The 12,438-nt window shown below is 36.0% G+C and overlaps 1 protein-coding gene across 8 annotated transcripts in view; it reads left to right on the top strand.

Annotated features, from left to right (window-relative positions):
* Positions 1–10,881, top strand: part of PIBF1 (progesterone immunomodulatory binding factor 1) — a 191,259-nt gene extending 180,378 nt beyond the window's left edge. For 4 of the 8 annotated variants that reach the window (XM_077855406.1, XM_077855408.1, XM_077855403.1 and 1 more), the window contains 2 exons: positions 1,246–1,419; positions 10,597–10,881. In XM_077855406.1, coding sequence (XP_077711532.1) covers positions 1,246–1,419; positions 10,597–10,647 — 225 coding nt within the window. In that variant the 3' untranslated portion in view covers positions 10,648–10,881. Of the gene's footprint in view, positions 1–1,245; positions 1,420–2,969; positions 3,057–10,596 lie in introns of those variants that run through there. The other 4 variants (XR_013355737.1, XM_077855409.1, XM_077855405.1 and 1 more) reach the window with 3 other exon arrangements.
* The last annotated feature ends 1,557 nt before the right edge of the window (positions 10,882–12,438 follow it).

Raw genomic sequence — 12,438 nt, 5'->3', positions numbered from 1 at the left:
GGTGTACACATTGTCATGGACTTCAGAAAGGAGAAAAAGGGTTCTGGCACCATTTCTTCCAGCTCCTCTCCAAGATTTATTAAAGCTTAGTGGCTTGAACTCAACAGCTCTGTTTTAAAATACCCACTCAAGCTAGATGGTTCTAAATAGAACTCATGACAGCCAGGGGAAAAAAAAAGGCCTGTAGAAACTTGCTCTGACACAGAGATGATGTCTATAAACAGATTAGTAGAAGGGAGCAGAACATCTCTCTGTCACCGTAACTTTTGTCTCTTGGCATGAAAATGAAATCAAATCATAGGGAAAAAATGACTTCCAACATAGCCCACCACTATTCTACAGATAATTAAGGTAATGGAGAGTTTAGTCTGTCCTGTCTCCATTTGCTTGCGTTTGATTCAGTGAATTTAGTAATTAATCATAAATACCCACTAATTAGTGTTAAATGCTAAAGTTTGCACTGTTGGGAGAAATAAAAGACAAAATAGAGTTAGAAGAGGGAATGACTGAAAGTTGTGATCTGAGCCCTTTAACAAGTTCAGCATGATTAATTCTTAGTTGAAACAGTAACTGCTAAAGCAAACTCTAGTTTTCATTTGTAAAAGAATAGTGGTTAAAGAAATCCTGAAATTGTATTAAACTTAAGACTCAAACTGGTGATTAGTAGGCAAGGAAAAAAGTTTGGGGCTCTTTCCCCTACCATCTTCTTAAAAGACTTCAAAAGGAAATGGAATAATTGAAAAGGTAGAAGAGAAACAGTTAAGTGCCTAAATCATCTACACAACAAACAGGTGCAGAGAAACTACGGTGGGTGGAACGGTGGGTGGAACGTAGCTCTGCCAGTGGTTTCCAGATTTGTCTGTTAGAATCTCAAGGAGATCTTTAGAAAATCCCAAAGCCAAGGCCATCTCCCAGCCCAATTACTCACAATCTCTGGGGGTGGGACACAGACATCACTAGTTTTTGAAGTACCACAGGTGATGCCAATATTTAGAAAAATCAAGGATCCATTAGAGTATGGAATGATATATTTATCAGTTACCATACCAAAAATACTGATGATATGAAACTATAATGTGCATTACTTAACATTGACATGTTTCACAGCTTTCCTCATTCATATAGTGTGATTGCTTCAAATGTTTCTTCTACTTCAAGAATAAAAATAAATGCTTTAACATCAATCATTTTTAGTCTGCTTCCTAAAATCATACTTGCCGTTATCTTCTGTTTTTGTATCAACAGGAATTGGCAGCAATGAAACAGATTGTCACCAATATGCGTAGTAAGCGTTCTGAGGACCAGTTACTTCTTACTAAAACAGATGCAAAAAATATGACAGAAAATCATAAATCAAAAACTTTAAATGTGCCAAGAGAACATGAAGACAATATATTTATACCCAAACCAACACTCTTTGTAAGTAAAATCAAAATTAACTTAGAATTTTAATATCTCTGATTTTCATAAATATATTTTACTTAAATTTCTAACCTCTTCTTCATATGGGTTTTGAACTAATTTTCAGTTTCATTAAAGGGCTTTGAGAGATCTATATTAATCTCCAAATATATGTCTTACCGCTGATAATTGGGTTTTATATTTTTAGTGAACATATTGGACTTGCCCAGAAATTAGCCTTAATCTACCATTTACCTCCTCTAATCTTCAGGACTTGTTGTAGGGGAATCAGGGAGACATTTTGTATACTTTTTTAATTTACCCAAGAATAAAAAGATGCAAAATATCTCCTTTGCCCTCTTATTTTTAATTAGTATATTTTGCTCTAAGTAGTTCTTCGTAAAATACAAAACCAATCATATTAACATAAACTGAAATGCATTAAGTAGAAACCTACATGTACAGAAATCAAAGGACAAAAAATTAGAAAAATTTGGATTAAAAGTAGAGAAAATACCAAAAATGATGTTTTAGCAAATAAGAATAAAAATTAAAAGGCAACAATCAAAATAGTAATATTATCAAATATTACACTTTAACATGGTTTCCCATGCTTGCTTTAATTTCTCAGAAGAAATGTAATTTTTACCATCTGAACAGTGACTCAAAACCAGACAGATTTTCTCTATGATATTCTGATTTAGTGAGTCCCCAGAATCTTAGTTTTTTAAAACTTCCAAGATGATTATAATAATTGGTCAAGTATGGGAGCTTCTGATCTAAGCTACTTCATTATACATTCAGATAATGCTGCTCAAGATCAATGAAACATGAGATTGCTTGGTGATTACATGGTTCAACATACTTTTTTTAAAAATGACAGAGTTAGAATTTAGATGAAACAAGGGATAATTACTGTAAGGATCCATGTGGCAGTAATGGAGACTGAGCTGACAGAAGAGAGAAAACAGGAAGCCTAGATTGACCAGCCAGGAAACAAGGCAGCTATACGGATTTCCGGATTTCCGCAGCTGTGTCCTGGGATCTTTCCCTCTGGTGGTAAACCAGCTTCTCTTTGTTTCTCTCCTAGTTTCTGCTTACTCATAGTTTCCACTTCCTCATCGACTTGCTCTTGGCCCCTTGTCTTGAGACATGTTTCCTTCCCACATCTACTCTCTTATAGTCTAGTTCTTTGTATTTTCCAAAAACAGGAATCTCATTGGTGCAGCTTATTTTTGTTGGGCGATACCCCTTTGTGGCAAGACCTGTTAAGGTTATTAGCCAGGCTACTGAAAGGCCACTCAAACTAGTGAGCAGGAATCGCATGGTACCAAATAAAGCTGCCTAGAGCTATTTATTTCAAAGGACCATGGCTCAGACACGGGGCTAAGATTATGGCAGACAATATGATATGTCTATTATGTTAAAATCTATAAGAAGAGAGCAGAGTGAAACCTAGATGTTGATGGGAAAAGTAAGGTCAGATGAAAACCACAAGATAACAGCCAAATACTTAAACCTGTCACATCCTCTGATCTGCTTTTCTGACCCTTCTCCGTTCCAAGCAGTGAGCTGTTCCTTGTGACTCTGAACTCCTATATTTCTAACTTTGGCTGGTAACCTGATTGTGATATCCTGACTGCAGCCAGTATATAATTAACAGTAAAAGGGGATCCCTGGGTGGCGCAGCGGTTTGGCGCCTGCCTTTGGCCCAGGGCGCGATCCTGGAGACCTGGGATCGAATCCCACGTCAGGCTCCCGATGCATGGAGCCTGCTTCTCCCTCTGCCTGTGTCTCTGCCTCTCTCTCTCTCTCTGACTATCATAAATAAATAAAAAAAAAAACAAAACAGTAAAAGTTCTTCAGTACCTCAAAACAAGGTTCTGCAGTGAGAATAAAATTAAGAAGATTCAAAATACAAAGTATCAAGTGGGTGGCTTATATTTCCTTCTTTTTCCATATCTGTGTTTTCTGGGGGGGGGGGGGGTGTTCTATAATAACCTTATTTTATAATAAGGGAAAATTTTTCAAAAGAGGTATGAGCTCAGCTATACCCTAATGAAAACTGAGAGCTACTACTGAAAACCAGTCAAATCAAGACTATGTGCTAACACAAAATTGTTAGTGTGAATTGACTGAGTAACCGGGAGCAAATCATTGAACACTCTGAGCTGGTTCTAATCTGTAAAACTAGAGGGAGATCATATGAAATGAGGTCTGGACATCTTTTATACTAACATACTATTATTCTTTTCAGGCATTATACTTTTTATAGTTACTGTTCTGATAGTTTCAATTTTTCATAGCAATATTTCCCTTATATCTTTTCAAGATATATTTTCTTATATCTTGTTAATAAGGAATTTATGATGCAAAAATTTGAAAATTAGATCTAATTATTTCATAGTCTTACAGTTTTATAACTAAAGTGGAAACATTTCTAATTTGCTTCCAGATCCTTTGGCTGATATTATTTGCTATTGATAGTTTTCCCTGATATCGAATTTAATGCTGGATAGATAGATGGGTATATATTCATATATGCATTGAAAATATGAGGAAAGGCAACCTGGGTGGCTCAGTGGTTTAGCGCCACCTTCGGCCCAGGGCATGATCCTGGAGACTGGGATCGAATCCCACATTGGGCTCCCTGCATGGAGCCTACTTCTCCCTCTGCCTGTGTCTCTACCTCGCTGTCGAATAAATAAATAAAATATTTTTTTAAAAAAAGAAAATACAAAACTACTTCCAACTGGGCAACAGGGTGGAGGTAGAGCTGTGATGTAGAAGAAAATGAAGCATAAGAGCTTGAGACATTTTCCTTTGTATGCTTTTATATTCATATGAACCTTTTATAAGGCTCATGTGATATTTATATATGAAGAGAACCCCAAGAGGTGCATTTTATAGACACCTTTCTTAAGTTCTGGCCATGGAAATCACAGATATGGCAGTTGTTTTTCAGGCATTAGATGCACTAACAAAGACTAGATTGAACCCCAGAATGTAAGTGCTTTAAGGATAGGAGTGTGTTTCCATTGCCTTGCACAGCTGATAAAGCTGATACTCAATAAATATTTGCTAATTGAGAACTTAAAAAAAAAATGGTTCTGTGCCTTCCTGATTTACTTATCTTCTTAACTGTTAAAACTCTACTGGGTAGAGAACTTGAGTGTTGAACTAAAAGGACCTGGAGAGCTAAAGCAGCAACTCCCAAAGCTATGGTTAGTGCCGGAGACTATGGTTAGTGCCACTTCTGCAACAGGCAGCACCATTTCAGTCCCTTTCATTCATAAAACCCAGCTCATTCCGCTAATCATCATCTTCTCTCTCAAGCTAGCTTTTACCTGTGCTTACCCTTTTCTCTAGCCTTGCCTCTCTCCTCTCTAGGAAGAACTGGAGCTCTTCTAATCTCTTTGGAGCAACTTTTCCTTTTTCCTTCCAGAGCAGCATAGGACTAATTTTTGCTAGTATTCTGCTACCATCCTTTTCCAAACCAGTACTTTTGACTCAGGATTCATATCGTTGTCACTATTTTCTCAGTAAAAATGCAGATGTTAGCAATCCTGCTTTAGTCTTTTTGAAACAATGAAAAGCCTCAGGATCCAGGGAGGGCAGGGAACATGATAAAAATAGTAACACTAGTAAATTGTGTATGAAGTTTCCAAATTACAGTGAGTTTATGGTAGGGTTCAGATGGTAACTTAGATTGGTTATCTCAATGACTGGCATCTGTTGGATGGGTAAATTAAGTTTATGTAATTGATACATAAATGGCTATGTGACCACATGACTCTCTGTAGAAGTGATTTAAAAGGCTACATGTGGTCATCTGGAAGACAGCTTTCAAATAAGTACAATTTAGTTCAACAACTTTGTCCTGACTATATGCAGAAACCCTTGCTAAACATTATAGAATATTTGATCATTTTGATATAGATAAAATTGAGTGGACTACTTTAAAGGAAAATAAAGAAAATGCTAAGTGCTATGGAAATTTAAAGAAAGAATAGATACTTTTATGTTGATGCACTCCTGCAGAAAGAACTTGAGGTTGGCCTTGAAGAAGGTCTAAGATTTTGACAGGTGACAAGGAGGTCTAGTTAAAGTGTGAGAAATACCCAAGGCAAAAAAAGTACAGTATTTACAAATTATTTTCTAATTTGTGCTTCTTTCCATTGTTCAATAATAGAATGTCTAATATGCATTTTTTTTATATCTAGACTTTATTCCTCTCTTTCTACATTCTTATCCCTGGCTTCAGTCACTTCATGATCCATTAACACTTTCCTTAGGACAAAAAGGGAGATAAAAGTAGAGAGGATATACCTAGAAGACTCAGATTCATAGAAGCAGAAAATAGAACCGTGGCTGCTAGGAACTGGGGGTGTAGGGAGTCACTGTAATGGAGACAGTTTCAGTTACACAGGGGGAAAGAGCGCTGTGGATGGATGGTGGTGATGGTCACACAACAGTGTTGATATACTTAATGCCACTGACCTGTACACTTAATAATGATGGCAAATTTTATATTGTTTATATTTTACCACAATTTAAAAATTACTTTTTCTGAGTAGATAAATTATAAAAACAGCTTTTCTCATTATTCACCACAAATGAATTGAGCAGTTATTTATAAGATAGTAATGTAATGAGTGCAACTGAACGGAGAAAGACAAATGACACAGGATGCCACACTGGTGTAGCATCACTACAGAGTCATATGCTAACTCTGTGCCTCCCAACCTTTTTCAAGACATAACTACATACTTGAGCAACACACTGGGTTAAATGAACTTTGCTGGTAGATTGAAGGGACTCCAGCCATCTCTGGAAACTGAGGGGATCAACAACTCATTATACCTATAACACTTTCTTGTGAATTTGTATGGAAGTTCTGGACTCACTTTTTTTTTTTTTTTTTTTTTTTGGTGGTGAATCTGGATTTATCTCACCAAAGTATGCTCGGACCTCAAGATATCTAGCTACATACATTTACATTTCAAAAAAATAACTTTTCAATTTCTAGCATCATGAGTTCTTTTTTTTTTTAAGATTTTATTTATTTATTCATGAAAAACACAAAGAGGCAGAGACACAGGCAGAGGGAGAAGCAGGCTCCATGCAGGGAGCCCAACATGGGACTCGATCCCGGGGCTGCAGACGGCGCTAAACCACTGAGCCACCAGGGCTGCCCAGCATCTTGAGTTCTAACTGCAACTTCTTCCTGATATACATAATTAGAAATAAATAATTTCTTTGTGAGCATGCAAGTAGGAAAGTGAAGGTCAAATAATAGGGGACAATCTCTCATTCAGTCGATAGGAAAGCGAAGTAAGCTATCCTAGACTCACTTAAGTTGGGCCCTGCCTGTGAAGCTGTGAAGACTCTGTAAGTATTATATTCTGTGATTCCCAGCTTATATCTTTTTTGGAAAACAAAGTCATTATATCTAGTAGAGATCATCTTTCTTTTCTTTAGAAAAGTGACACTTTTCTGGTGATTGAATACTAATATATTCTTAATTTCTAGCTCTTTTTCTAGATTCCAGGAATAATCCACCAGGCTTATTCTATCTGCATTATCATCATTCTTTCTCATTTTAACATACTTTCTCAATATGTTAGAACCCCCAAATAATATATGAATGTTTTAGTTGACTGCTTCTCCATGACACAAAAGTGCCTATCTTATCAGTTATTTATCTCCAGAATCACATGTAACCTGGTAGATTAGTCCTGGTAGGATTCCAGTTAATCCTGTCATTTGTTTCTACCACAGCTCTCTGAGTTCCTCCCTAAATCTGGAGTGCAGCTCTCTTAGGGTTTGTTAACACTCATCTAATAATTCAAAGTTTTCACTAATTTGTACTATTTCTTTATAAAACCACAAACAGGGGATCCCTGGGTGGCGCAGCGGTTTGGCGCCTGCCTTTGGCCCAGGGCACGATCCTGAAGACCGGGGATCGAGTCCCACGTCGGGCTCCCGGTGCATGGAGCCTGCTTCTCCCTCTGCCTATGTCTCTGCCTCTCTCTCTCTCTCTCTCTCTGTGTGACTATCATAAATAAATTATATATATATATATATAACCACAAACACAATTAATCTAAGCCATCACATAAAAAATAAAGCTATGTGCCATATGTACATATAAAAAAGATTTCATGTAATGGAACCTATGAAAGATCAAATATCTCAAAAGTCAGTTTATGAAGTGGAAAAGTGGCTAATCCCTGGAAAGAGGTACACTTGATTGTGGCAAATCTACTTCATTAACACATCTGATAAAAAAATGTATTGGTGGGGAGGGGAGGGAGGAGAGGTGGTCTGCTTTGGACAAAACACAGTAAAAGGAGTCAGGAAGAATTGCCACTGAAATTCTTGTACTGTCCTTTTTTGAGTCTTAAGATTTCTTTTTAATATCAAAAGTTTTATTCATCATCTTCCCATGTACACAGAGCAGTAATATTTTTTGTATCAGTTGATTGAAAAAACAGAGATGTACAAATTCTCTACCCTTTGCTATAAGCTCGAGGATCTATAGCTTGGTCTGCAGAAGGTGCTTTCAGATTTTTTTGCCCAGGAGCTACAGTTAAAAAAACCAGCTCACCTTGTGACCTAGTGATGATCATACTTTCTCAAAACAGAGTTTACTCCAGCTATAGCAGATACTCTGGCATTTTCTATTCTAGTCTGTTGACTTTTTTCTTCTCAAGTTCAGTCTTCACCCATTAAATTGATTTTCTTACCTATGGGTGGGGACCTACAGTTTCTTTTTTTTTTCCTCCAGTTTTATCGAGATATAATTGAAGAGGCCTACAGTTTCAAAAACACTGGCATAGATGTGCTACTGAGACTGATTGTGTCAGCCTTAGACTTTTCCAGTCACTCAAAACTTCTCCATCTCTTTATATAAGAACAATGCAATTTTTCAGTTTTACTGTGACTTTATGATCTAGAACTATTTTAAAAAATGAAAGAAAGAAGAAAGAAAGAAAGAAAGGAAGGAAGGAAGGAAGGAAGGAAGGAAGGAAGGAAGGAAGGAAGGAAGGAAGGAAGGAAGGAAAAGAAAAAAGAGTACTGGTAAAACTAGCAGGCATTTATGGCCAAATGACAATTATATGTCTTATTACCAATTAATAGCATTCTGATTTGTACCCTGGTATCTTTTGGATTTAGCTAGCCTCTGCCACTTATTTTTTAAGAATTATGTATACATCCTTGCACATGTGCTTGCACGCACACACACACAGACTGGGGAAGGGAAAGAGGGAGAGAGAATGCCAAGCAGATTCCTTGCTGAGCACAGGGCCAACTCTGGACTCTGGGGTCCATCCCACGACCTTGAGATCACGACCCCATCCAAAATCATAAGTCAGATGCTCAAATGACTGAGCCACCCTAGGCATCCTGCCACTTTTTTTTTTTTTAAGTCATCTCCACACCCAACATGGAGCTCAAACTCACAACCCAGGATCAAGAGTCGCATGCTCTACCATCTAAGCTAGCCAGGTGCCCCAGCCTCTGTCACTTTTCAGTTAATTTTCTTAGCAGACAGCACCTGACCTTCTCTATGATTTCCTGATTTTGCCATGGAAGCTTCTTTGACCTTTTTTTTGCATTTTATTCTTTTTTTAAGTAGGCTCACATCACTGAGATAAAGAGTTGCATGCTCTACTGACTGAGCCAGCCAGGAGCCTCTCTTTTACCTTTAATACTAAGGACTTTGAACTTTCTTTTAAAGAAGGAAATACTGAGGTGTTTTAATACAGATTTGCATTTTAGAAAGATAAGCTTGGGAGAACTGTGGATGAATAATTAAACAGAATAGGAGAGCCAGATCAGAATTAGGAAGGTCTTACAGAAACAATGAAGGCCCCGTGGGGTCGAGATAGGAACAAAATGAGTTAAAAAGATATTTCAATAAAATCTAAGTTTTAGACTGTCTAGAATGGATGTAGTAGGTGAAAAGAAGAAATCTAGGATGAAGAAGAATCAGATATTTCTGGTTTGACTGAGTAAAGTATGATACTATTCACTAAGAGACTATGGAGGATTGGGAGAGTTCATTCTGACCTACTGAATTTCAGTCACCTCTGGAGGCCCTCCTGTGAAAGTATCTATAGCTCAAGTTAGAGCCATAGTGTAAAGATTAAAGTGGAGGAGAATCTACCAGCTTATTTAGTGGTAATTGAAGCTGGCCAAAGCATAAATAAGGTCAAGAGGAGCTGATCGTTGATATCACTTCCAACAGTTTGTATGTCAACTAGGGACTATAAAACAATATAGAAATTACAAGTTATCATACTCCTCTATATGCTTACACATATGTGTATATATTTAGGAATAGGGTCCTTCATAGTTTGAAGCAGATCTAAGTAGGAAAGAAACTGCATATTTAATTTATTGTAATATATTGTATAAAATAGGACATTTTGGTCAGAATCAGTGCCTTATATATGGAGTTCTGAGTGCTTTATTCTGTAATAGTCCACCTCCCCTGCTTTTTTGTTACTACTCTGAAGAGCAAGGCTCATTTTAGATTGAAACAATTAGGGCAGCCCCGGTGGCCCAGTGGTTTAGCACCATCTTCGGCCCAAGGCATGGTGATCCTGGAGACCCGGGATTGAGTCCCAAGTCAGGCTTCTCCCTCTGCCTGTGTCTAAGCGCCTCTCTCTCTCTGTGTCTCTCATGAATAAATAAATAAAATCTTAAAAAAAAAAAAGAAACAATTGAATAGTAAAGCTAAGAAGTACTCTGACAAATAGCAATTCAGAAGCTCAAAGTACAGTGATTTGAATCTAGTAATTCTTCAGAAAATACCCATTGTGTGAATAAATATCCATATATAGACAGATAAGAGAAATGAAAAGAGCCACGTCCTAGATTTTTTTATAATTCTCTTTGAAAATAAAATCAATTCATAAATACTTATGTCTGTACAATATGTTAAATATAGGCTTTGAGCCAGAAAACACAGATGTACATTTTTTCTACACACATACCAGGAGGGAGATTATTTCTGACAAAAGACAGAACCTTTGCCCTTAAGTATTTTTCTGAATTAAGAAAAGCACTTATTTACTGTAATTTTACATACAGAGCCTCAATATTATATAGGTACTTAGTTCTCTGAATTGCATCTCTTATTTTACTTGATTTTTATATTTTTTTCTTTTTTCTTTTTTTTAACAGACCAAAAAAGAAGCACCTGAGTGGTCTAAGAAACAAAAGATGAAGACCTAGTGTTTGGACTGATTTGCTACACCATTATTTACTCCCAGAGTTCTTTCTTTGATGAACAAAAAGTTTATCATAATCATGTACTTGGCATTTTTTTAAATAACTAAAGTTTATTTTAACAATGTTAAATTAACAGATTTCAGCATAAGAATCAAAATGTATGAAATGCAAACAATAGTATGCTTTGTATTAGGTTTTATTTTTTGTTACAAAATAAATATATACTCATGATTTAAATTTTAGAGCTTTCATCATTCTCAAATTATGAAAATAATATTTTAAAATATTTGGCTAAATATTGTTAGATTGGTGAGTATATTTTCTACTATATAAATACCAGGTTTAAATGTCATAACAGAAATACCAAGACACTGTAGATTTTTTTTTTTTTGTAGATTTTTTTTAATTAAGAATCACCTGTGAAATCTACTAAAAGACACTATAAATGCCCAGTAATGGTGATCAGATATCACATATTTAGGTGGATATGAATTACTGGTTATTTCTTTGGCTTCTGTTTTTCCCTATATTTCATATGATCGTTAATAAAATATCGTAGAAAATCTGTTATTTCATTGGTCAAGGAAAAATTTGGGGGAAGGTCTCTCCTTACATTGATCAAAACAATGCTGATTGGACCAAATTTCTAGTCAGTGAGGTAAAAAAGAGTAGCGTGTCTTTTTCTCAACATAAAATTAACATTCCATTTCTCATTCAAGAGATAAAACTTAAAGAAGAGTGGGAAGAAGGGAAATAGAGAAAGAAAAGAAAAGAAAGTTTTATATATCAGGTTTTCTCAACCACTATTAAACTTAGTGGCTGGGTAATTCTTTTTTCGAGGTGGGAGTGGGGGGCAGTCTTTTGCATTGCCGCATGTTTAGCAGCTTCTCTGGCCTCCACCACTAGATGACAGTAGCATCTCCCCCCACTTGTGATCATCTGAAATGTCTCCTGTCCCCAAAATCACTCCCTACTTCCCAATGCAGAACCAGTGATACCAATGATTAACCTTGTAGATATGAAACAATCCTATCTGTTGTGTGTTCTCTAAAAATCACAATAGTACAGAACTGTTAGTTGAATGAGAAAACAGAAAAAGACTTTGATAATAATATATACTTGTAAATCTATCCTTAGTCTGAAGACCCTAATCTCATTCCCCTTCATTTCATTTAACTAAGCATCTTCTAACATATGACTTTCTGCAACAAAGATTTGTGAATGTGACCTTTCTTAGGCATGCATTTTAAATCTAGATTACTTGTATAATTCATTAAAACTAAATTAACTTGTAGACAGACATATTTTGTTTCCTTCTAAAATGATAGAAGAAAATGTCTTATTTTCAACTCTATTAATCTAAAAGCATTTAATGATTTAGTTTAGTCAATCCATTATTATATGATATTTTAATATAAAGGAATAGTGATTGATTATCCAGGTTAAAATAACGGTGCACAAGAGTAGGAAAATTTGGACCTCATTTAAGAAATAGAAACCACAGTGATGAAGAAATTGAAGAAGTCTTCCTCCATCCAAATCCTTAACTTTCTTCCCTCATTCCTTCCTTTCAATTCTAGATGTAATTACTTTAAAAAAAAGTTCCTACTCTCATTTGTCACCATAATATCTATTAATACATCTCAGAGTTAGATTGTTTTGTTTTTTATTGAGTTCAGTTGGACATATCATAATGTATTGGTTTCAGATGTACAACATAGTGAGTTGATCTTTTTATACGTTATGAAATGACCACCACAATAGGTGTAGTTACTCTCTGTCACCATACAAAGT

This window comes from Canis aureus, chromosome 17 (assembly GCF_053574225.1).
Source record: "Canis aureus isolate CA01 chromosome 17, VMU_Caureus_v.1.0, whole genome shotgun sequence".
NCBI classification, from domain to species: domain Eukaryota; kingdom Metazoa; phylum Chordata; class Mammalia; order Carnivora; family Canidae; genus Canis; species Canis aureus.
Note: the sequence above shows the minus strand (reverse complement) of the source record. Positions and strands in the feature narration are given on the sequence as shown.